We start from the raw sequence: 27,287 nt of genomic DNA on the forward strand, positions 1-27,287 counted from the left end.
TTACATTTAAGAGGCCTGGAGTAAATTATAATAGATACCTAGTTGGCAGACACTGAGGAATGACTACAAATGAAAAACAAGATCATCCTGAAATTAATCATGCAAGTTTTACCTAAGTGTTAATGAGGAACAGATGATGAAGAAGCAGTATAAGAGGAAGAAGGTGGCGAGATAAACAGAATACCAAAGATACGATAGAAATTTTTCTTTCATATTAGGCAAAAGTGAGAATACGGAGGAACAATCAATGTCCTTGAAAGAAAAATGACTTATGTATTTCAGTTTCTTCATGGTTACTGATCTGTCAGATGACAACATTTTATTTCTCTGTCTCCTGAATCCTATTTTTCTTGAAATAATTTTAACAAAAAGGAATAATAGTCTAGTAGTGCCATGACATTTAAATAAACCATCATTGTGGAGAATTAAGAGAGCTTAAAACACTGCTCCACATAGTATATACACATTCTTTGACTTTTAGAACAAAGTTTTGATTTCACAGATAGAGGAAGAAAAATGACAGTTGTGTTGCAAGTAAACAAAGTTGTCATGACAACATCTGTTTTTACATCTGCAAATATTTGTTGTTGACAGTGATTTAGGACATTATACAGATCCAAACACACACACACACACACACAAAACCCCAGTACCTCCAGCCCTTTCCCCCCCACTCGCACATGAAAGCCAAACATTAATCACATATTTCAACAAAAGCCATATGTACACAAATTGCAAACATTTTAAATAATTATAAAAGATATTTTATATATAATATTTTTGATGAACAAAAAAACTGTAAGCAGATAGATTAACATAATAACGATATATTAAGAATGAAATGAATATTAGAGTGAAGGAATAAAGAAGTTTACATTTATAGGATGCTGATGACTGTTTAACATTAAATACATATCTCATTACAATTTTTACATTTATTACTTCAGAACTCAGATCTCCAGAAGGAAATCTACGTAAACCTTGTAGTAGGGCACATTTCTGTTTTCCTGATGAACACTACTCTCACAAGTTGAAACTTTCTTCAGCATTGGTAGGTTCAACACCTCTGGTACTTCTATATCTTCAAGCTTGATTTTTGATGGATTAAAAGGAAATCTTACTGGGAACATGAATTTTGTGTCCATCAGCAATGTGGCCTGCAAGAGCAACAAGGTTATGCAAATAGTGATGAATAAAATACACAACATGAACCAGTGTACTTCCATAGCAAAACACCCATACACACACACACACACACACACACACACACACACACACACTTCTGGAGGGGAGATGGTGTATTCCTTTACCACAATGAGCAGTTATGGGTACCTTGAAATGCTCGCGGCATGCAGCACCATATTGCACAACATCAATTCACAGCTAACATGTGGGTGGGTTTGGTCAGTGAGTGCTTCATTGAGCAGTACCTTTTACCATCCCATGTATTATCAGACTTTTCTGGAACAGGTTCTTCCCAGTTCGCTTGAAAATGCTACAGTAAATGTGACGCACAGCATGTGATTCCAGCATAATGGGGTGCATGCTCATTTTGGATTGGCTATTCATAGGTGTTTGAATAAGTCATTATTGCATTAATTGATTGGGCATGGTGGACCAGGTCACTCGATTTGAGTCTTGGTTTCTTTCTGGAGAGCCATGAAATCTCTCATGTATCGTAAGCTTGTGTAGTCTGAAATGGATCTCGTCACAAGAATATTCTTTGCAGGTGTTGCAATCAAAGAAACTCCTGGTGTGTTTGACCATGTCTGGCAGTCAATGCATACTTTGATTTCATCATTGTTGAATGCTAAAATTATACTTTTATACTTGATGCTTGCCAATCAAATGAAATAATGTGGAAACGAACTCATCAGTTGGCATGTTAATAATTTCATGAATGTATTCAAAAAGAGTATTGCCTAGGGGTCCTGAATAAACACAAAACATCTATGGCTTTTTGTAATACAAATATGTTATAATCACTAAATAGCAATTAACAGGAAAAACTGTACATTAACTCCTCACATTGGTGAAGAGCCTTCACACTTTTTTTTAACGTATTTGTTAAATCTTCTCAAAACATACCCAGCTGAAGTTCAACTGCTTGAGTTTTAGTACTCCTATAGCTACATGTCAACTTTTGCAGCCGGTCCTTAACATATGATAATCACAATTTGTTTGCCCTGTATTTTTTACTCATTTGTTAAAATACTATGATAGTACAAACTCACTGTTAAATTATCATATCTACGCTTGTTTGTAATGTACCACTCCACACATCACTTGTGTAGCTTGGTAAGACAGTTTATATTTCTTATGAACTACTAGTGAATGCAACTCCCACAAACATTTGTATTTATTAGGGCCATGTGGAAGGTCCAGGCAAAGCTTTGGCCTAGTTGTACACCATGGAGGTGTACGTGAATAGACCTCAAGTATATGGTGGTAAAGGCAAGGACTCCACTTCAGACAGAAGAGATCGGATGCAAACTGCACTTGTAAGCCCTGACCTGGGCTTCCAATGTGGGAATGAACCCCTGTACATGCCTAACCTTCAATGGAGGGACTCCGGCCTCCACCAGGAAGCTGGTCACTGGACTTGTGCTAAAAGCTCCCGTTGCTAGTTGAATGCCACGATGGTGTACTGGGTCGAGTAAATGCAATACTGAGGGCACCGGTGTACCATAAACGAGACTCCCATATTCAAGGCAGGATTGAGCAAGGTCTCTGTAGAGCTGCAGTAGCATAGATCGATCTGCATCCCAGTTGGTGTTCCTCAGGCAGCAGAAGGCATTCAGGTGCTGCCAGCACTTCCATTTCAGCTGATGAAGATGAGGAAGCCACGTCAGTCGGGCATCAAAAACCAGTCTTAAGAATCTATACGTATCCTCTACAGTGAGTGGATCATCATTAAGTTAAAAGATCTGGATGAATGGTACGACACTGACAGAAGTGCAAGACGCACGACTTCGCGGCTGAAAACTGGAAGCACTGGGCTACAGCCCATGACTGCACCTTGTGGATGGCTCCCTGTAGGCGCCACTTGTAAAACCAGTACTGGAGGAGGTCATCTGCATACAGAGAAGGCGAGACCAACACCCGGCAGCTGCTTCTAGACAGTTAATAGTCACTAAAAATAGAGATACACTCAATACAGAGCCCTGCGGGATCCCATTCTCCTGGATATGGGGGAACTATGGGAGGTGCCAACTTGGACACGGAAAGTACTGAACAATAGGAAATTTAGGATAAAAATCTGGAGCGGGCCCTGGAGACCTCACTCATATAATGCGGCAAGGATATGATGTCAGCAGGTCATGTTGTAAGCTTTTCATAAATCAAAAAATTCGTCAACCAGATGTTGGTATCTGGAAAAGGCTGTTCAGATTACAGACTTGAGGGAAACAGGTTATCAGTGGAAGAGTGACCCTGGTGGAAATCGCCCTGGCATGGAGCCAGTAGGCCACGCCACTCCAGAACCTAACACAAACGCTGATTTACCATACATTCTAACAGCTTACAAAGAACGTTGGTGAGGCTGATGGGCCGATACCTATCCATATCAAGCGGGATTTTACTGGATTTGAGCACTGGAATGATGGTGCTCTCCCACCATTGCGATGGAAAGATGCTATCGCACCAGATCTGGTTGAAGATGACAAGGAGATGTAGCTTGTAGTCAGACAAGAGATGTTTGATCATGTTACTGCAGATCCGATCTCGTCCAGGAACTGTGTCAGGGCAATGTGCAAGGGTGCAGAGGAGCTCCGACTTTGTAAATGGTGCATTATAAGGTTCATGGTGACATTGAGTGAACGAGAGGGCTTTCCTTTCCATCTACTGTTTGAGGGTGCAAAATGCTGGGGGATAATTCTCCGACATGGAGGTTGGGGCATAATGCTCAGCAAAGTGCTCGGAAATTGCATTTGTGTCAGTAGGTAACATGCCATTGATGTTAATGCCAGTAACACCTGTCAGGGTCTGGTACCCACAAACACATCTGATCTTCATTCAGATTTGGGAAGGTGATATATGGCACCGAATAGTCGAGACATACCTCTCCCAACATGCCTGTTTCCATCTTTTTATTAGGTGGTAAACGTGGGCACAGAGCTGTTTTAAAAGCTATTAGGTGCTCTAGGGAAGGGTGCTGCTTATCTCACTGTAGAGCTCGCTGACACTCTTTAATGGCCTCAGTGATTTCTGATTACCACCAAGGTATTGACTTTCACTGGAGGGAACCCTAAAGAACAAGGGATTGTGTTTTTCGCCACAGGAATGATCATTATAGTGACCTGCTCAACTACCATCGATGGCATCTTGTGGGGAGATTCAGTGGTGACAGCAGAAGTGAAAGCTTCCCAGTCTGCCTTGTTTAAAACCCATCTTGTTGGACGTCCAGGAAGATGGGAAAGTGGTCACTACCACACAAGTCGTCGTGGGCTCTCCAGTGGACAGGTGGGACAAGTCCTGGGCTGCAGAAGGATAAATCAATGATCGAATAAGTGCCATGAGCCACACTGAAATGTGTGGTGGCCCCAGTATTTAAGAGGCAGAGGTCGAGTTGAAACAGAAAAGTTTCGACATCTCTACCTTGGCCAGTAAGCACAGTGCCACCCCACTAGGGGATATGGCCATTAAAATCTCCCAAAAGTAGGAAAGGTTTAGGAAGTTGATGAATCAGTGCAGTCAATGTGTTCAGGGGTACTGCACCATCTGGAGGAAGATATATGTTGCAGACAGTTATTTCCTGCGTCGTCCTTTTCCTGACAGCCACAGCTTCAAGAGGGGTTTGAAGGGGCTCAGTTTCACTGCATATTAAGTTCAGGACATAGACACAAACTCTACCTGACACACTATAATAGGCACTACTGTTCTTGTAATATCCCGTATAGCCATGGAGGGCAGGGGCTCACATTGCCGGGAACCAAGATTCCTGGAGCGCAGTGCAGAAAGCAGGTGTAAAGCTTAACAGTTGCCGTAGCTCAGCCAGGTGGTGGAAAAAACTGCAGCAATTCCACTGGAGGATGACGATATCGTGAGGTTGGGAAGGCATGAAGCATGCAAGGAGGCAGGTTACACCTCAGGGTCACCTGCTGCCACCGATTGAGTATTTTTATCCATTCCTATTGTGGATGACATGTCAGTGAGATCCAGGTCCTTAAGGGATGGTGAGATATCCACCTCAACTGCAGGTGCATAATTGGTCTCTGGAGGGTCCTTTTTCTTAGCAAACTTCTTTGTTTGCTTGCCCTCTTGTTTCTCTTTATGGGCGCTGGGAGTACTTCTCTGAAGTAGTTTCAGGCACAGAGGAAGACCGAGAAGCCCTTCGTCCAGCAGCTTTTGGCTCCTTTAGCCACTGGTGTGTGTCCCCCCTGTGTCATTAGTAGAGACCTTGGGAGAGAGGGTACCAAAGGACCCCTTCTGCATGAGAGGAGCTGGAGGAGGCTGTTGCTTCTCTGGCTGGAGAGAGGGGACTGATGTCCCCTGCATTTGGGGGGCCTTGCTCCCGAAGTAGGTACTATGGGAGGAACGAAAGGAGATTTTCCCCCTACCACCAAGGGGGCGAATGTATTCTGGTGGCCTGGAGGGCCCCCTGTTCATGGCGCACAGAGTGTGGTATGGGTGGTTCTTGTGATGGCAATTGTAATATAGCAGCAGCACATGTGGAGATCAACCAAATGGGGTGTTATCGATCAAATTTACGTTTAGCCTCTTAGTAAGTCAACCGGTCCAAGGTCTTGTATTTCATGATTTTTAGCTCCTTTTGGAGTACTGTGCAGTCTGGTGAGCAGGGGGAGTGCTGCTCTCCACAGTTGATACACGTGGTAGGGAGTGTCTGGATGCAGTGGATGTCCGCAGTCTTGTCATGTGGTGGTGGAAATGCAGTGGGAAGACGTGCCTGAATTTCCAGCATTAAAGCACTGCATAGGGGGAGGGATGTATGGTTTATCACCACAGTGGTAAACCATCACCTTGACCTTTTCAGGCAATGAATCGCCCTCAAAGGCCAAGATGAAGGCACCAGTAGCAACCCTGTTGTCCTTGGGTCCCCTGTAAACGCACTAGATGAAATGAACACCCCACCAATCTAGATTGCCACGTAGCTCATCATCAGACTGCAAGAGTAGATCGCAATGGAAAATAATCCGCTGGACCATGTTGAGGCTTTTATGGGGAGTGATGGAAACTGTAATATCATGCAGCTGGTCACAAGCGAGTAACGCCAGGATTGGGCTGGGGTGCTGTCTGAATAAAGACTGCACCACTGCTCTTCTTGCACAGTGCTGTCACTTCCCCAGGCTTATCCTCAAGATGATCAACAAAAAATTGAAGCTTCATAGGTAGAAAAGAGTCCCCGTCTATTCTGCTACAGACTAAATACCGAGGCGAATATGGCTCTCTTCTTTCTGTAGCCCACTGTTCCTCGCATGGTGTAGTGAGGGGGGGAAACAATTTAGTGTCATATCTATCAGCATTGTACTCGATCTTGCCCTTCGCAGAGATTGCTGGTGGCATATGGTCACCAGCGAGAGATGACTTAGTCAACTTCGTTGCAGGTCATCTGCCCTGATGCCACCCTCTCCGATCAGGGGCTCTCCCCATAGGTGACACCCAGCCACAGCAAAGGCCACCTGGCATGATGACCATTGCCAGGAGTCCTGATGCTGCAGGAAGACAGGCATCTACTTCTTGGCATACATGGGGAGTTTACAGTTCAGGCATCAGCAGTGCAATCCCTGTGTTGTCAGGGGACTACTACCAAATGGGTACATGACAGCCCCACTACAACGGACTGGCTACCATGCTGGATAGTGGGTGCAGAGAAATACAATACTGTCATGGGGACGAATGAGGACAGGAGACAACAGAAGCAAGTGACATACCCTGTAAAGTGTCCTCGCGCAAATACTTGAGTTGCAGGTGGATATGCAAAGCCATGACAAGAGGTTCAGGCGATCGAATCTAAGGGCACTATGGACAACTCTTGCACCATGTAAGGTGTCCTTCCCCATATGGCCTGCACTTCTGTGGAATTTGGAAAGTGGCAGGTCAAATCATAAAATGGGACCAGAACTTATAGCGCCAAAAAGTGCGAGATTCCGTTTAGTCACCTATTACGACAGGCAGGGATACCTCAGTCCTATTCTAACCCCTGGACCCGCAGGGGGATCTCTGAACAGTCAAAGGGACTGTGTCTGTGATACAATATCCACAGTCAACATCTATCTTTAGGAGTTCTGGGAACCGGGGTGATGCAAAATGTTTTTTGATGTTTGTATAATCAGAACCAGCCAAGACCAAACCTTGTTAAGACAAGTCTGTGCATTTCATCTGTGGGGTGGAGCAACTCATTGTGAGCTACATATAGTATTGTCAGGAACCAGATTGAAGCATTGTTATGCTACTAAATGTCTAGGTTCAAATCAGGTGAATCTGGTGGTAAAGACATCAACGTAAGGTAACTGTATTGCCTCCTAGATCACTACAGGATGTTTCCAGGCATGAGACATGGAAAGTTATGTTGGAAGATGCCATCACTGGCAGAAAGAAATCAAGCATGAAGGAAAGTAAATGGTCTACAACAGTGTCCATATACTCCATAGCTTTAATGTGTCTGATTATTTCTATACTTCCCACGAAAAACAAGGTGAATGTCCAACAGAGAATAAAACTACTCCAATTGGCCTGCATCCTGGCCTGTATATCCAGACACAATTACTGATCTTGTGTAACAAGAAATGTGATCCATCTAACTAAGCAAGACATTTACATTGATTCATGGCTTAATCTCCCTGATTCTGTGGCCACTGCAATCACAACTGGCAGTGTCATTGGGTCAACATGTGAACACACAAGGGTTGTCTGTTGTGGGGGCTTATTTTCAATAATGTGCACAAAACTATGCACCCCTTAACACTTCTGCCTGTTCAGCACTGTGTCATCAGATCTACCACTGAGCACTCCCTGTCTGCCTTTATAGAGCCGGCAAGTCTCTGACCTCCACATTCTATGACCAGCCATGGAGATTCAGCATCTTGTCACCTACCAGTGCTTTCGCCATCCTTCAACCACCACTTTCTGTGGGTGCTCATAACAGTTGCATGTTATAGGTGACCTTGGGGTGGACAGTTGGCTATGATGTCAGGGTGGGAGACAGTGGGGAGTTCATGGTTGGTGAAGGACGAGAGAGAAGAGACTGTCAAAATTAATGTTTTGTTTTGCACTGTTACATTATCACTGTATCTATACTGGGAGATGGCCTTGCCCCGTTCTATGGGTGTCAGCAATGCATGAAGGTGAAGAGTAATCTTGCAGAGGTAGCCAATCCTGCAAATGAGTCACTGCACCCAGGCAGCCTCTGCATGTGGCACAGAGGCATGTCCACTGCGGTGGTGAGAAACAGCTGCTGTGCATAGGTTGCAATTTGTTGCCTCGTTGCCATCATGACAGGAGTTGGGCTGCTGCTGGAGTGAGCCAGGAAGGTCTGCTGCACTGTGGTACTAAATCTGAAGCACAGACTCCATGTCATCTCCTTGTCTGCTATAGCCCTGTGCCCTTGTGGAACTGCTGCTTGAGAAAAACTGCTACAAAATTGATGACACTAATGGGGGAAAAGAATTGCAACCCCAAAAAATAATTGTATACTCTATAACTATTCATTTTCACTTTGTTACCTATCATGTTTATTTGGTTACTTTGTTTAAAGGCAGGAGAAGGGACCAAACTATGAGGTCATCGGTCCCTTGTTCCTAATAACATAATGCCACAAGTGTGAGAATAAAACGGACGAAACATATAACACAAAACAGAAAGAAAGGAAAAGCCACAAGAATGAAGGGAAGGCAATGAACACTAAAAGGAACAAAAGAGGACAAGGAAACAACAGGGACGCTAGAAACAGAAGAGAGTAAAACATGAAAGCAGATTACAGTGGCTAGCCAACCACGAGAAAAAAAGGGAAAGCCAGTCACTCTGCAACACATTAAAACCTCCACCCTAAAAGTACTAGAGTGGAGGACACAAAGGGTCAAAGGACATGTACTAAAACCTAGATAGAAGTATAAAACCCACTCTCATGGATAAAACGTAAAACTAAAGCTGCTGTGGAGGCATTGTTGACCAACACCAAAGTCAGGGTGCTGGGAAAGTTAAAAGTCTGCTGCAGAGTGGCTAAAAGTGGGCAGTCCAGCAAGAGGTGGACAACTGTCATTTAGGGGGCCACAGTGACACTGAGGTGGGTCCTCGCAGTGGAGTAACCATGCGTTAGCCACATATGGCCAATGCGGAGCTGGCAGAGGACAACTGATTCCCTGCGAGAGGCCTGCATGGAAGACTTCCACACATCCGTAGTGTCCTTAATGACATGCAGTTTGTTGTGCATGCTGTTATCCATTCCGTCTCCCAAAGCCATAAAACCCTGTGGTGTAGGACAGAACGCAGGTCAGCTTTGGAGATGCCTACCTCCAGAAGCGGTTTCTGCATTGCCTGTTTGGCCAGCCTGTCAGCAACGATTCTGACGTATCCTGGTGTCCACACAAACACCATGGAATGGCGGGAATGTTCCAGAAGATAGATAGACTCCTGAATGGACGCTACCAGAGGGTGGCAAGGGTAGCACTGGTCGATAGCTTGTAGGCTGCTCAATGTGTCAGTTCACAGGAGAAATGACTCGCCACGGCATGAGTGGATGTACTCAAGAGCACGAGATATGGCCATCAGCTCTGAAGTGAAAACACTGCAGTCAACTGGCAAGGAGTGCTGCTCAGCATGTCCTCCATGAACATATGTGAAGCCTACATGACCACCAGCCATTGAGCCATCGGTGTAAACCGCTTCAGAGCCCCGGGACACGTCAAGAATTGAGAGGAAAGTGACAGTCGAGAGTGGCAAGGTTAACGGAGTCCTTAGGGCCATGCAAAAGGTCCAGACGAAGCTGCAGCCTAGGTGTACACCATGGAGGCATACGTGAACAGACCGCAACTAGAGCTGGTAAAGGGAAGGACTCCAGTTTGGAGAGAAGGGACCGCACGCAAACCACAATCATTAGCCCTGATCTGGGCCGCCGATGCGGGAGATGGACTGCCGTGGGCAGGAAAAGGAGATGGTAATTCGGATGCTCAGGGTAACTATGAGCAGTTGCGCACGTCCGATCTACAGTGGAGGGCACCAGCCTCCACCAGGAAACTGGTCACTGGACTCGTACTAAAAGCTCCTGTCGCTAATAAAATCCCACAGTGGTGCACAGGGTCGAGTACATGCAACGTTGAAGGCGCTGCTTAACCATAAACCACACTCCCATAGTCAATTTAGGATTGGACAAGGGCTCTGTAGAGCTGCAGCAAAGTAGAGCGATCTGCACCCAAATTGGTGTTGCTCAGGCAACGGAGGGCATTGAGGTTCTGCCAGCACTTCTGCTTAAAGCTGACAAAGATGAGGGAGCCAAGTCAATCGAGCGTCGAAAAAAGTCCTAGGAATTCATATGTGTCTACTACAGTGAGTGGATCGTCATTAAGGTAAAGTGCGGGTTCCAGATGAACAGTACAACGCCGACAGAAGTGCATGACACACGACTTTGTGGCTGAAAACTTGAAGCCATGGGCTAGAGCCTATGACTGCACCTTGTGGATGGCTCCCTGTATGTGCCGCTCGGCAACAACAGTACTTCTGCAGCAGTACGAAATGCAGAAGTCGTCTGCAAACAGAGAAGGTGAGACAGAGGGCCCAACAGCTGCTGCTAGACCGTAAATCGCCACTAAAAATAGAGAGACACTCAATACAGAGCCCTGAGGGACTCCATTCTCCTGGATATGGATGGAACTATTGAGATGCACCAGCTTGGACATGGAAAGTACGGAGCGACAGGAAGTTTTGGATAAAAATCAGGAGTGGTCCATGGAGACCCCACTCATACAATGTAGCAAGGATATGATGTCGCCAAGTCATGTCTTATGCTTTATGTAAGTCAAAAAAAGACGGCAATCAGGTGTTGCTGTCAAGAAAAGGCTGTTCAGATGGCAGAATCTATGGACACAAGATTATCAGTGGTAGAGTGACCCTGGTGAAGGCCGCCCTGACATGGAGCCAGCAAGCCACGTGACTCGAGGACCCAGCCCAAATGCCGACATACCAGACATTCCAGCAGCTTACAAAGAACATTGGTGGGGCTGATGGGCCGATAGCTATCCACATCGAGCGGGTTTTTACCGGTTTTGAGTACCGGAATGATGGTGCTCTTCCGCCATTGCGATGGAAAGATGCCATAGCACCAGAGCTGGTTGAAGATGACGAGAAGATGTCACTTTTCTTCAGATCAGAGATGTTTAATTATCTGGCTGTGGATGTGATCAGGCCCAGGAGCTGTGTCAGGGCAATGTACAAGGGCACTGAGGAGCTCCCACTCTGTAAATGGGGCGTTATAGGATTCACTGCAGCATGTAGTGAATGAGAGGACATTCTCTTCCAGCCGCTGTTTAAGTGTGCGAAAGGCTGCAGGGTAATTCTCCAACGCAAAGTGCAGGTCAAAGTGCAGGTCAAAGTGCAGGTCAAAGTGCAGGTAAAAGTGCAGGTCAAAGTGCAGGTCAAAGTGCTTGGCAAAGTGCTCGGCAAAGTGCAGGTCAAAGTGCAGGCCAAAGTGCAGGTCAAAGTGCTCAGCAAAGTGCAGGTCAAAGTGCTCGGCAAAGTGCAGGTCAAAGTGCTCGGCAAAGTGCAGGTCAAAGTGCAGGTCAAAGTGCTCGGCAAAGTGCTCGGCAATTGCTTTTGCGTCGGTACATAACTCGCCATATACGGTAACACCAGGGACAGCTTTTGGGGCCTGGTACCTGAAAAGACGTTTGATCTTTGCCCAGACTTGCGAAGGTGCCATGTGGCACCCAGTGGTGGAGACTTATCTCTCCAAACACTCCTTCTTCCGTTGTTTGATAAGGTAGTGAACATGGGCACGGAGCCGTTTAAAAGGTATGAGGTGCTCCAGGGAAGGGTGCCGCTTATGCTGCTGTAGAACTCGCTGATGCTCCTAAATTGCTTCAGCGACTTCCGGCGACCACCAAGCGACTGCCTTACGCCTCAGGCAGCCTGAAGAGCGAGGGATCGCGTATTCTGCCGCAGAAACTATTGTGCTAGTCACCTGCTCAACCATCACATCGATGTTACCATGTGGGGGAGCTTCAGCGGTGACGGCAGAGCTGAAAGTTCGCCAGTCCACCTTTTTCAAAGCCCATCTGGGCAGGCGTCCTTGTGCCTGACGCTGGGGAAGTGGTCATTATCACACAAGTCGTCATGTCCTATTCAGTGGATAGATAGGAGAAGTCCTGTGGTGCAAATTGATAAATCAATGGCCGAGTAACTACCATGAGCCACATTGAAATGTGTGGCGGCCCCATTATTTAAGAGGTAGATGTCGAATTGCGACAGTAAAGTTTCGACATCTCTGCCTCAGCCAGTAAGCATGGTACCACCCCGCAAGGGGCTATGGACATTAAAATCTCCCAGAAATAGGAAAGGTTTAGGGAGTTGATCAATTAGTGCAGCTAATACATTCAGGGGCACTGCACCATCCAGAGGAAGATATACATTGCAGACAGTTATTTCGTGCGTTGTCCTTATTCTGACAACCACAGCTTCAAGAGGGGTTTGAAGGAGCACATGTTCACTACAGACTGAGTTTAGGACATAAACGCAAACTCCACCTGACACACTATTATCGTTGCTATGGTTCCTGTAATATCCCTTATAGCTGCAGAGGGCAGGGGTTCACATTGCTGGGAACCAGGTTTCCTGGAGGGTAATGCAGATAGCAGGTGTAAAGCTTAACAGTTGCCGTAGCTCAGCCAGGCGGTGGAAAAACAAGCCGTAGTTCAACTTGAGGATGACATCGTGAGACTGGGAAGACATGGAACATTCACTGAGGCAGTTTACGCCTCAGAGTCACCTGCTGCCTCCGATTTATTGCCTGAGCAGTCTATATCCATTGTGTCTGAGGGTCTGGTGAGATCTAGGTCCTCAGCATACGCCAGAATCTCCACCTCATCGTCAGACGCAGAGCTTGTAGGTAGCAGTGGTGTGGGTGCCACTGAAATTTCCTTCGTCTTAGGGGTTTTCTTTTTGGATTTCTCTCGCTGCTCCTTGGGTTTCCCTGGCTGGGAGGACTTCATTGGCTCAGTCTCTGGGACTGATGATGAGCGTGAAGCCCTACAACCAGCTGCTTTTGGGCTCTTCAGCCATTGGCGGGCGTCATCTTTCCCACTAGAAGAAACCTGGAAGGGAGTGACCCAAGGGACCCCTTCCTAGCCAGAGAAGCTGAAGAAGACTTATGCTTCTCTGGCTTAGAAGTGGGGACGGACGTTCCCGATGGTTGGTGGAGTGTTGCTCCCAAAGTAGGTGGTGCAGGAGCAACAGGGAGGGAATCGCCCCCACCATCAACGGGGCAGGTGTAGTCTTCTGGCTCTGAGAGGTGACTGGGGTTGGAGGAGCTGATGGTGCCAGAACTGTTGTAGCGGTGGCGTAAGACGATGTCATACACGCAGCATGCAAGCGTTCAAATTTTCTCTTAGCCTCAGTGTAGGTCAGTCTGTCCAGGGTCTTGTACTCCATGATTTTCCTTTTTTTCTGGAGAATCCTGCAGTCAGGCGAGCAAGGTGAATGGTGCTCTCCACAGTTGACACAGATGGGAGGTGGGGCACACGGAGTATTGGGATGTAATGGGCGTCTGCAATCTCAGCACGTGACGCTGGAAATACAGCGGGAAGACATATGGCCGAACTTCCAGCACTTAAAGCACCACATCGGCAGAGTGATATAGGGCTTTACATCACACCATTAGACCATCACCTTGGCCTTCTTGGGCAAGGTATCACCGTCAAAGGGCAAGATGAAGGCACCGGTGGCAACCTGATTATCCTTCGGACCCCAGTGGACACACTGGACGAAATGTACAGCTCGCCGCTCTAAATTGGCACGCAGCTCATTGTCGGACTGCACAAGAAGGTATCTGTGATATATGATACCCTGGACCATATGTAAGCTCTTGTGGGGCATGATGGTTGCAGTAACATCCCCCAGCTTGTCACAAGCAAGTAACTCCTGTGATTGGACAGAGGATGCGGTTTTGATCAAGACTGACCCAGATCTCATTTTGGACATGCCCTCCACCTCCATGAACTTGTCCTCTAAATGCTCAACAAAAAAGTGAGGATTCATCGTCATGAAAGATTCCCCATCAGCTCTCGAACATTCAAGGTACTGGGGTGAATAAGATCCGTCGCCATCCTTAGCCTGACGTTTCTCCCATGGTGTGGCCAGGGAGGATAACGATTCTTATTCATAATTCTGTGCGTTGAATTGAGCTTGTGATCGCTTAGAGGCTGCTAGTGTTTCACCACCAGCAAGAGATGATGGACTACGCTTCATCACTTGTCATTCACCCAGATGCCACCAACTCCGACCAGGGACCCTCCCCACGGGTGCCACCCAGCTGCAGTAAAGGCCACCTGGCAGGATGGCCATTGCTGGGAGACCTGATGCCCCAGGAGGATGGGCATCTACCACTTGGCATACATGTGGAGTTAATGGCACAGGCATCAGCAGAGCGGTCCCTGTGTGGTCAGGGGCTACAACCAACAGGGTACATGGCAGCCCCACCATAACGGACTGGCTACTGTGTTGGATATCAGGTGCCAAGAAGTCAACGCAGACATTGACACTGCATAGTGCATGGTGGAACTCACACCCAGGAATTTGTCCTCACCCAAGAGATGGAGAATGGGCAGGACTGCAATGCGACAACAAGAAAGTGGGCTAAAGATCTCAATGCATGATGGACACGATGTACCTTGTAAGACACCCTTCACCAATTGGCTCGCTCTTCAGGAAAATTTTTGAGAATGGAGGTCAAACCATACAGGGGACCATCACATAAAGGCCGAAATGTGTGAAACTCTTTTTAGTCACTTCGTATGCCAGGCAGGAATACCTCAGACCTATTCTAACCCCCATACCTGCAGGGGGGGGGGGGGGGGGTATACATGTTTGTTATCTTGATATGGGTCTTATATTTTGGGAAATACCATTTTGACTATCTGCATAATTTGAAAATGTATCCCAAGCCAAAACTTGTCAATGAGTAAATGAAAGTGAAATTTTCAGCCGTGTCTGTTTTTCCATTGTATTGAATATTTGCTTCATTCTTCTGTCCCAGCTCATACGTATGTACATATTCACCTTGCATATTCTGTTGGCATAATCTGCTATGGCTTGTCAATGCCTCCTTGTAACAGTACTCAATCATTCCTGAAAGAACATTGCACAGCTCTGCTTCTTGTACCTCTTGAGAAGCCCCTAGTTTATCTGCTCAAACATTTATGATTTCTTAGTGCCTTTGTATATCCCACAGTAGTTTTCAGTTCTTCCACTAGATGTAATTTTGACACCAACAACAACTGAACATTGGACTAATCACCAATACCTGCTGACATCATTGGGTTCTCAACAAATACCACCACGTCCTCAGATGACCTTCCAGGAAAAGGCGGAGGGGGGGGGGGGGGCATGCAGCAGCTGATCTATTACTTGGTCTGGTGCCTGGAGCAATGCCATTTCCTCATCCTTAACTGCAGTTTGCCCCCATTACTGTTTTATCTGCTGACAACTGTACTATCTTTTCTTTCAAAAAATGAACTGCCTTACGCTCCAAACTGCACCATGTGTGACTGCCATTGCAACACCTTTACTCATCATCCACACACAATACACAAAGTATAAATATGCAACAGTTCACAACCTGAAAAAATAAATAAATTACAAACTACACCTTATCATTAACACTACACTCCATATACAGCCTTGCAACATGGCCATATTGTAGGACGTAAAGCAAGTTACATATACTCACTCAGCCCACATTGCAGAATTCCCGAGCAGATTACTTTGTGAATATCTAACATGCTCCATATACTGAGCCTTACCATTGTCCTGAAACTCAGACACATTGTCCAGTTGCTCTGACCTAAACCAAATAACTTCAAGTTATGGTGATAGTTACTGCTAGATCCCATGTCTGTCACACACAACAAAGATAACCAATAGTTCTCTCACTCCCCCTACTGTGCTGACACTGTAGGCAGTGGTCCAGACATCGTGCTGCTTGGACAATGCACCATCTGGTGCCTACTGGAGACGCCACCAATTCTGGTGCCAATTATGGCCAAGCCTGAGATGGAGGGGCTACTACAATGTAAGGATGGCAGACAGCAAATGGTTGAGGCAAGGTAGCAGGCTGGTGAAGGTTCAGAAAGAGGTGGCTGCCAAAATTAATATTTTATTTCGCACTATTACGTTAGCACTGCATCAGTGCAAGGAGGCGACCATGCCCTCACTTCATGGGAAGAGGGCAGGTGGTCAGCAGGATGACAGCAAGCAATTGGCCAGCTGGCTGCAACCCACTCACACACAGCTATGCTGACACCTGCAGTTGGTGCTTGGCATATGACTGTCACAAGAGCCACAAACAACAGGTGTCAGTGGTGAATGAAGGCAAACAGGAATCTTGCAGAGGTAGCCAATGAGTGACCACGCCCAAGTGGCTGCTGCTTGCAGGGACCAATTGCTCCCGGGACAAGAGTCCAGCTGCTGCACACTGTACAACAATCTGTGCAACTACAGTGACATTATTTTTCTGCCGTGGAATATGCCTCTCTAGTGTGAAAGAGCAATGGGTACAGGGCACAATGAAACCTTTAGGCTGACTCAATGCAACAAATTTTATTACCCAGCTGGAATAGTGCCATCCTTTCTACACAAAATGGGGTAAAGGGGTGGGGTAGATGGGGGTAGGGCGAGAGAAAGGGGCAGGGGGAGGGGGAGGGGGAGGGCGAGAGAAAGGGGGAGGGGGAGGGCGAGAGAAAGGGGGAGGGAGAGGGGGAGGGGGAGAGTTGGGCAGATCATGTAACCATTGTGGGGGCATACCCCTCCTACTCAATAGCTGAAGTACAGGACTAGTTTCCTATGATCTTCCAAGATTCCTGCTGCAACACCTGTGAAGACAAGTTTTTAACTACAGAAGGAGAAACCACTCTGGACCACAGGAGGGCTGCCACTGAAGAGGAGACAGACTTCAAGAATACAGTCTTCAGTGTTACCCAGCAGCAGTTTTTGGTTATACGGATATGCAATTTCAGACTGCTTTTATTTTGCTGATTGCTTTGTTTCATGGTAAATATTTTTTCTTCCTGAAGGCTTATTCTTCCCCTCCCTGCTCCTGTAGAATTCTTACCCATACATATCTATAGGTACTAAGGTGCTGCAAAACTTTTTTTTGTCTTTTGGTAACGATAAACTAGCACTGCAATTTAACAGCTATGGTACTGCAGAGACTGTTAGACACCATATCACTCTTTCTAAATCTTGAATATTTATTAGGTACTTACCATCTGCAAAGGGTAAACAGTTAGATGGGATTTAATATGGATATATGGCATTCACAACTAAGTATATAATAAACAAAAAATAGTCTAAACCCATGTAGCTAACAAAATTTCAGCTGTCATCCTTAGGGAATTGATTGGATGTCGTATCATTCAACCATCTTGCTTATCAGTGATATCACACACAAAATACTAGATAGTGAGTAATAGTATAGGTCAGGGAGAAACTGTGGGAGATGTCACTGTCAAAGCTATCGAGGTGGTCAGTCAGAAAATGGAACACTACTCTCAAAGAGCTCTCCAGGACTAATTAATTTTTCATTGGACTACAAAAACATCATACTGCTGAGAGGAATTAAAATGAAGAAGGCTAATTGTGGTACCTTTGTCAGTGTAGAAAATGCAACACATTACATGGTTTATAGACGTCTAACAATTTCTCTAAAAGGTTCAGTAGTTATGAAACATTGCAAGAGCAGCAATTTGCTCTCATTTCTCCATACCTGTTTCTGAGGTTCACTTCTTTCCAGGAGCTTGGCCTGTATTCTACAAATAAAGCTGACAGGAACACATTCTTCAGATTCATCAATGGTTGTATACAGATTGAGTATTTTGATTATCTGAAAAACATGTGTAGCAGTTAGAACCATACAAAATAAAATACAGTAATAACAACAGCAGAAATATTCATTAAATTAATAGCTGTACTACTACTACTGCTGCAACATTACATTTGTAAGGATGTCAACTTTCTCCTAACTTCAGTATCTGATAAAATGGAGACAGACAAAACTGTTCCTCAAAGAAGAATTTCAGAAGGAAGAATTAATTGTACATACAAATAGTAAATAATTCAGAGACAACAGCTGATACTCATTAAGACTTCAAGCACATAAAATTCTGATGATATTCTGTCTGCAAGTATCATGTCACCATATCTGATATAACGAATGCCAACACATTTGTGTTCTCACACTGACAATGGCAGATATCATTAGCCATGAAAGCCCCATGCCTTTGTTGCAGGAGGAGACAATTCCATTTACTTATATAGATGGATGCCTGCAGTGTTGTGTATGCCACGAAGTATTTAATTTTGCCAATATGTATACCATACAACATGACTGTACGAAGACATCCTGAAAAGCAATGCCTCTGAATTTTCTACACAAAAACTCTAAGATTCCTAAATAAAACAAATATTCTTAGCAGTCTGTATCTCTATTCTCAGTATAGTAATCCTGGTAACACATTTCTCCCTGAGACGACAATTTCTTGGTACAGTCATTGCAGAATATTTGACCTGCTTGATGGACCCAGAACCTCACCTCAGCTTGCACCTCTTTTTCATTGTCAAAGTAACATATTTGAAGGTGTTCTTTAAGTTTTGGAAAAATGAAAATTTGATTGTGCCAAGTTGGAATTGTATGGAGGATGATCGATGACAGTGAAACAAAGGTGGACGATTGTTGCAGATGTCACAATGCTAATTTGTGATCTACCTTTGTCATACTAAAGGAGCAGCATGTGTGGACAATCTCTTCTAACCCAGAATCTGATTTTAGCATGCTGTTTCTAATCCACTGACATACTTACATTACTCACCACCATGTTACATGCTACAATTCAGAGACCTCTCATGGCAGAGGGCTGTAAATATATATAAATGAAGAATAAAGATGTAGAATGTTAATAACATGTGCTTTAATTAAAATGCATTAAGAATTTATGTATAAAAAACTTGGAGGCATAAATTTTCAGCACACCCTTGTACATGCTCCCACGCAGGGCATTAGGAGCAGATAGAGGGCAAAATACTCAGAGATCTAACAGACTTAAAAGCAAAATATCAAGAGGGTTACATCTGAAAAAAAAAGTTTATTGTAGCAATAAGTCTGGTAGCAGATGCATAATATTTGTCTCGAAAGGAGTTACAGAGATTTTAAGGAGTTTCCCTTCCCAACAAATTGCAACTCGCTGGAACTTGGACATGGCAACCATGGCAGGAGAAAGATATGGATGCAAAGTATGAGGACATACCTAACCACACCACAGTTAGCTTGATTGGTAATTTCTTGTTAATTACTTTCACATTTGTGAGCAAGCTTTTCCATTTGCAAAAGTGATAGGGAAAGAAGTGTAATATCTGAAAGATTTAAAATGTTTATCAGAGCTAGCATTCCTGGCAGACATGAAAATATATCTGAACAATTTAAAATGTTACTGCAATGGATGGAGAATTAAATGGTTGATGTGCAAAACAAAATCTGAGTGTTCTTGGAAAAGCTATGTTTGAGACACAAATGAGAAACTGCAATTTAACATTTTTGGGTCACCTGGCTTCTTTAAGATTACTAGTTTTACTGATTACCAAGTCAAGATAAACCAGTTAAGCATGTCTTTAAAAAGGGACTGCAGGAGCTCAATATTTTGGAAATGGAAATTAAATTATTCAACAATCCTTTCCTGGTTTCATTCCATGATCTGTCACCACTACCAAAGTTAAAATATGTGAATCTTGTATTTCTAACTTCAATGGAAGAAAGATACCACAGCACACTGACTTTGTCCTAGTGGGATTTTTCATTACAGCAAAAATGTTTCACAACCTATACAAAAATATGGTCATGATCATGTGCATGTTTGGGTATATATATACTAATGTTATCACTTTTCTTGTCCATAGCAAGAGTAAAAAGCAAAGAAGGGAGTTTTCTTTATGAGGTTACAATGAATCTTCCACAGTAACATTGCAAACACTTTGATTCTCAATATTTACTCTTAATATGGAAAAACCTCAAACTTCAGAAGCCTAATGAACATATTACATACTATTAATAGAATTCCTTATTATTTATTTCCTTTGTTTCCTGCATTTTTAGTTAATGTAACACTCCAAATTTGTTGTTGGCAATAACATGATGTGCACCAGTTATAGTTGTCAGATTACAAGGTGCTGCTGTGCAGGCTAATTCAATTCCTCACTGACACCAACACTGGTTGGAGCAATCCACAAATTATTACAAGCACATAAGTTGGAACAACCTGTTCTAGCTGCAGAGAATTACATCATCAGTTGCTGTATAATATACATATGAAGCACCAAGAAATGCTAATTACTTTAATGAAAAAACAACTGTAGCTCACAAGTCTTTATAAATATGTTTCTTCCTAACCCATATGGTATATAAACCAGTCTTTAACATGAGTGGATGCATTACTATGTAAGAACCATCACAGTGAGCAATCTAATCATGTGCAAAATTTAATAAATCAGTTATAACTGACACCAATTTGAAACAATGATACAGTTAATTTTGAATACATACCTGCAACATTGAAAGTTTATCACACATATTGCATACATGCTGAACATCTTCATCCAGCTTACAAGCCTGTAGCAAGTGGGCAGCCTGAATTATGGGCTGTAATGTGGTTGGCACATCAGTATACTGGAACAAATGCGATAATTAACCATTTGAAACACTGAATTTTGCTGCATTTAAAATAATTAAGAGAACACCAAGTACTATGTTTTGGTCTGTATTGAACAGCAGAATTGAATAGACATCCACAAAAGAAATCTCAATTCTTCAGTTTACCAAATGTGGGCACTGATATAATCAAGTTATGTGTCATAAGTGGACTTCTGCTGGTGATCATCTGAAGTACCATTTTATGTAAAAACTAGTGGAATACTGGTAAAAAAGATCTATGTAGATTCCCATTTCCTTTCAAATTTTAATGCTCTGTTGATAGTACAGCCAGGAAAGGGAGGAACACTTTTGATAATGTGAAAGGGTCAAAAAAGAAATCAGTGGTGAGGAGTAGAAAATTTAGGACTGGTCCTGTATGAAATTCCATGAACAAACACAGATGAATGATTTTAGTGTCACATGGACATCTTTGATTATTATTCACAAAAAAGGGGAGCACTCTACAACACAAATGTAGAGTGGGGTTCCTACAAATGATAGCTTTTCTCCTATAAAACTCTATTCCCTGCAGGAGTACACAGATCCTCTTCACTGCATTATTAAATCACTTAACTCAGTCACAAATGGGAAACTGGGATGGCTGGTGCAGTTATTCCTACTCACTGAAATGAATGGCTACAGATGACAGTGATAGACCACCAATATGTTAGAAATATCAATAAACTGCCAAAACAATACTGATATTCATACATTGCTACTGTACCACTGATATTTTTCTCACTATACTGGCCTTTCATAATTATATTTGATACACATTTTTACTGGATACTGAATTAAATAATCACTATTTTTCAGGTATCCCTGTTAGAGGGACTCTGTAAAATGAAGACTCATTAAGTACTGTCAATACCAGATTGATATGACACATAATAAAGAAGATTAGAGATTGTTAAATTCATAAAATGACCAGTAAATATCAATGTGCAAAGCATGGTGTGCTCTGAAACATTTGTGCTTGCATCAGTGTTGTACTATGTTGTTGGATCTTTCTTAATCTGTGTTACAGAGCAGACAAACTTTCAATCTCCATGTCCTTTGGTGGGGTGCAGCTGTCCAACATGTCACCTACTCATACTTTCACTGCCCTTCAACCACTTTCCATGGATACTGAGAACAGTAGCACACAAAGAGCTAACCAACTTAGGTTTCAAGTCATAATAACTGCCATTTGTAGTAGTAGTATTAGTAGTAGTAGTAGTGGTAGTAGTAGTAGTAGTAGTAGCAGCAGCAGCAGCAGCAGCAGCAGCAGCAGATTTATTCATCCGTAGATCTCTTATTACAAGGATATTGGACATGTAAAAGTATTTACAAGTTTAGAACAATTTAAAATAAGCTAATTAGTAGACACACACATTTCTAGACTTCTAGTTAGAGACAACCATTAGATTTACTCCTGGTATAGAATACTTTTTTTAACAAATAATTTGTTAAATAATGTAATGCCACACTGTTCAGTCACATCTCACTATCAGTCACTGCACATGGGCCATTTTCTGTACCGCAACTTCACATTTGCTATCCTGAAAAACTGAATCAGCATTCCTCCATAAAGAGTGAGATGTTGAGCTCAGAAAGAGGAAGAGACGATAATATTGTGCCATGCATAGCTTGGGGGGTAAGTATTTCTAGAAAGGAAAAGAGAAGGAAAAAAACTAAGTGAAGGAGTTATGTGGAATGTGGAATGTTGTATGTTTTATCATCATCATCAGCATCATCATCATCATCATCATCATTTATTTATTTATTTATTTGTATAACTTTTTTTTATCAAACCCCTACTCTGTTTTAGCTAAGTAATCCTTCAATGTATAAAATATATTGTATAACAGGCACTTTTAGCTGTCTTTTTAAAGAAGTGTATATCTGCAATTTCTTTAATCTCTTTTGGTAATTTATTGTACAGTTTTATTCCTTGGTAGAAAGTGCTGTTTTGAGTTTTATGTTTTTTTTTTCTTGGTAAATGTAGGTTGAGTTGGGGCAAAATGTGAGTGTCAATAATAGTGTGAGTGTTATCGGAAACTTTATAGTCACTGCAGAGGTGCTACTCACCATTTGAATTTTTAGCAGACAGTTAGGGTAGGCCACATATTTGTTGTAATAGGCTGTAAGACCCCAAAATCATCAGCCTATACAATTCCGATTTCATTTGTTTGTTCGAAGCTACAGGAATAGGGCACGCATGTAAAAATGTGGCTGCACAGTAGGTTTCAAGTTAATGTGGGCTGTAAAATTAGTGGCACAACCTAAAACATAAAAAAATGTGAACTCAGAATCTGCGAATCTGACTGCTGCTAAAGGGACCTCATCAGAAGCAAGGTGCACTGCATCTGCAATAAAAAACCAGAAACATGGAAAGCATCCAGACCAAATAAATTGTTGGCACCTGCATCATCCACTACCAGAAGAGTTAAGGAATGAACCACAGATTTATACACAGTCAAGCTGTAAATTGCCCCAGAGCTGTAATACGTTGTTCAGTTGTAACTCGCCAGATGTTAAGTACACAGACACAATGCCAAACATACCAAATTAACATAGGTTCACAAGTTTAGCAATGTCAGAGCTGCATATGTGTGTCCACTTGTTGCCTGAACTCTTTGTCTATTACTCACACTTCAATAAACAGTTTGTCAAAAGTCATAAGCATTGGAGATACACAATTAACACCTGCAGAAGAGGGCTTGGAATGACGCATGCAAAATATTATATATAGTGCACGCAGCTTCTGCACCCTCATCGACAGTGACAAATGACAACCAACCACCTCGCCCATCTTTCCCACACTATTTCATGTAGCATGTCAAGGCTATGTGCCCTAGGCACTGGGTAACTTGCCATCTACATCTACATGGTTACTATGCAATTAACACTTAAGTGCCTGGCAGAGGGTTCATCGAATCATTTTCATACTACTTTTCTACCATTCCACTCTCAAATGGCGCGTGGGAAACAGGAACACCTAAATCTTTCTGTTCGAGCTCTGATTTCTCTTATTTTATTATGATGATCATTCCTCTCTACATAGGTGGTTGTCAACAAAATATTTTCGCATTCAGAAGAGAAAGTTGGTGATTGAACTTTCATAAATAGATCTTGCCATAAAGAAAACTGCCTTTGTTTCAGTGACTGCCACCCCAACTCACGTATCATGTCAGGTGACACTCTCACCCCTATTATGCAATAACACGAAACAAGCTGCCCTTTTCTGCACTTTTTCGATGTCCTCCGTCAATGCCACATGGTAAAGATCCCACACTGTACAGCAATATTCCAGCAGAGGATGAACAAGTGTAATGTAGGCTGTCTCTTTAGTTGGTTTGTCGCATCTTCTAAGTATTCTGCCAACAAAGCGCAGTCTTTGTTTTGCCTTCCCCAAAATATTATCTATGTGGTCTTTCCAATTTAAGTTGCTCATACTTGTAATTTCTAGGTATTTAGTTGAATTGACAGCCTTTAGATTTGTGCGATTTATCATGTACCCAAAGTTTATCGGATTTCTTTTAGTACCCATGTGGATGACCTCACACTTTTCTTTGTTTAGTGCCAACTGCCACTTTTTCCACCATACAGAAATTCTCTCTAGATCATTTTGTAATTGGAATTGATCGTCTGATGATTTTAATAGACAGTAAATTACAGCATCATCTGCAAACAATCTAAGGGGGCTGCTCAGATTATCACCTAGATAATTTATGTACATCACGAACAGCAGAGGGCCTATGACACTACCTTGTGGAACACCAGATATAACTTCTGTTCTATTTGATGATTTGCTGTCTATTACTGCGAACTGTGACCTCTTTGAGAGGAAATCACGAATCCAGTCACACCACTGAGACAATACTCCATATGCACGCAATTTGATTAATAGTCACTTGTGAGGAACAGTATCAAAAGCCTTGTGGAAATCAAGAAATATGGAATCGATCTGAGATCCCTTGTCAACAGCCCTCATTATTTCATGGGAATAAAGAGCTAGCTGCATTGCACAAAAAAGATAATTTCTGAATCCGTGTTGGTTATGTATCAATAAGTCATTTTCTTAAAGGTGATTCATAATGTTAGAGTACAGTATATGCTCCAAAATCCTACTGCAAATTGAGGTCAGTAGTATGGGTCTGTAGTTCAGTGGGTTACTCCTATTTCCTTTCTTGAATATTGGTGTGACCTGTGCTTATTTCCAGTCTTTAGGAACAGACCTTTCGTCAAGTGAGTGGTTGTATACAATTGCTAAGAAAAGCGCTATTGTGCCTGCATACTCTGAAAGGAATCTGATTGGTATACTCCAACCTCCCCTCCTTCTTCCCCCAAGAACTAACTGATGTCAAACAACCAGGAACAGAAGTTGCTGTGGTGACATCATACCAAGCCTCAGTCTAATCACCAATAGCATGAGATGCCTCAAAAGATTGACTAATATTCAACACTTCAGCCAAAAATAGATTATCAGACTGTAGTCTGTATTGATGCCCCTCCTTTCCGAAGCCAATCGAATGGTGGCAACACAGACCATAGAATCAGCATGTGAATCTTGACAAGCATCAGTAACAAACTGATATTTGCAACTGAGGCCAAAAATAGATTATCAGACTGTAGTCTGTATTGATGCCCCTCCTTTCCGGAGCCAATCGAATGGTGGCAACACAGACCATAGAATCAGCATGTGAATCCTGACAAGCATCAGTAACAAACTGATATTTGCAACTGAGGCCGTAGGACTGATGGGGCTATTTATGTCAACAATAGAACTCAGCATGTGCTGCAGTTACATGCATGCAAATTTGGTGATAACTGGAGAAATTACACACTTACACATTTCATCAAATCAAAGTGATGATGGTTCCTGGAGTGGGACAAGATGGAACAACAACTGGTAAATTTGAGGGGAAATCCAAGAAGTGAACAAAGCCTTAAGCATGATTGCACTGGTGACACCAAAAACAAAGTGGTGTTACCTAAGCCACTTCTCATAAGCCAATTGTCTTCAGACCCAACACAATAATTGGAAAGGGTAGTGGTTATGCTGACAACATAGAAGCCTACCTACACAGTCAGTGTGGCTGACAAATTTGTGGTAGCAACTGAAAGGGCCTCCTTTTCCTAAAGGAGAGATTTCAGCACTGCTTGCATGGACATGAGAACTGACAGAAAAATCAAATACACTGAGCATGATGAAGTGAACACCACACTCAACACCAATTGTGTCATAATATTAGACATAAACAATAGTGCGGCCAAAAGAACAATGTTTGTTTATTCATGTACAAGTAAACAGCAAACATAGAAATGGGGAGAATTTTAGGAGAACAGAAGAGGCTCTCTCCTGGAACTCCAGAGTATGCAGTAGGAACATTTTGATTGGAGAACAGGAAAGGAAAATCTGTGCCCTTCAGACACAGTCGGAGGGAGCAAGGAAGGAATTCATAAGGATCAAGGGAGATAGGGGGAGGAGGGTGGCTGGGAAGTGGCAGCTGGTAGGAGGATAGGAAGAAAGAGAACATTATCTGACAGTTTTATCGTCAACAGCAAAAACAGGCATCTACCAGTACCAGAGTTACATGGAGAAGTGCCTCAGGTAGAATGAGGAGCAGGAAATATGCAGCACACTTTAAACATGGCCAAGAAGCCTAGGAATGTACAAAGTGTTAGGAAGAAGAAAGTGCTGCTGCTAGGTAGTAGCCATGGTTGAGGTGTAGGTCCTCAGTTAAAGGAAAGTTTAGGGGCAGCGTACCAGGCCACCAGTATATTCAAGCCAAATGCAGGGCTAAGTCATTTGATAGAGGACCTAGGGTCTTTATGTAAGGACTTCACAGAAGAGGACCATGTAGTGATAGTGGGTGGGATGGGAAACAGTTTGGACAGGGATGGGGCATATGACATAGGTGGTGACACGGACAAGATAGCTTCCCTGACTCATGGCACCAACGTACACTTTGTTGAGCTGTTACTGCTTCATGATCAACCACACCTTGACGGAGCTGTGAGGTGAATCAATGTGGGGTTAAGGATGGCTCTGAGGACAACCAACTTTGCTCATGTTTCTCTGCTGCCCATCAGGATTATCAACAGATGGGGTTACACTAGGCATGGCCTGCACCTAAACAGGACTGGGAAGGGAAGATTGATACAGCTGATTCATGAAAGTATAGGGAGTGGATCTTGGGCCACACATGGTCAAATAACTGTTGTCATAGGTAGGAAAAGTAGGTCTTTTTTAGGATAAATCCAGACACCAGGCTCCCCTCATAGAGATTATCTCAAGCAGTTTAAAAAATACTGAAACAATCACTCACAAGACATATTTTAACACTTCAAATTTCACACGTACCAGATGTCGCAAAGAAAAACAAACCATCGGAAAGAGTAA

At 43.3% G+C, this 27,287-nt stretch overlaps 1 protein-coding gene across 2 annotated transcripts in view; it reads right to left on the reverse strand.

Moving 5' to 3' along the window:
* Positions 1-865: 865 nt before the first annotated feature.
* Positions 866-27,287, reverse strand: part of LOC124554731 (unconventional myosin-Va-like) — a 36,903-nt gene continuing 10,481 nt past the window's right edge. Inside the window, exons 2-4 of one of the 2 annotated variants that reach the window (XM_047128378.1) lie at positions 20,753-20,875; positions 17,927-18,043; positions 866-1,157 (exon numbers count right to left, since the gene is read on the reverse strand). In XM_047128378.1, coding sequence (XP_046984334.1) covers positions 951-1,157; positions 17,927-18,043; positions 20,753-20,875 — 447 coding nt within the window. In that variant the 3' untranslated portion in view covers positions 866-950. The remainder of the gene's footprint in view (positions 1,158-17,926; positions 18,044-20,752; positions 20,876-27,287) is intronic. The other variant, XM_047128379.1, reaches the window with a different exon arrangement.

This window comes from Schistocerca americana, chromosome X, assembly GCF_021461395.2.
Source record: "Schistocerca americana isolate TAMUIC-IGC-003095 chromosome X, iqSchAmer2.1, whole genome shotgun sequence".
NCBI lineage: Eukaryota > Metazoa > Arthropoda > Insecta > Orthoptera > Acrididae > Schistocerca > Schistocerca americana.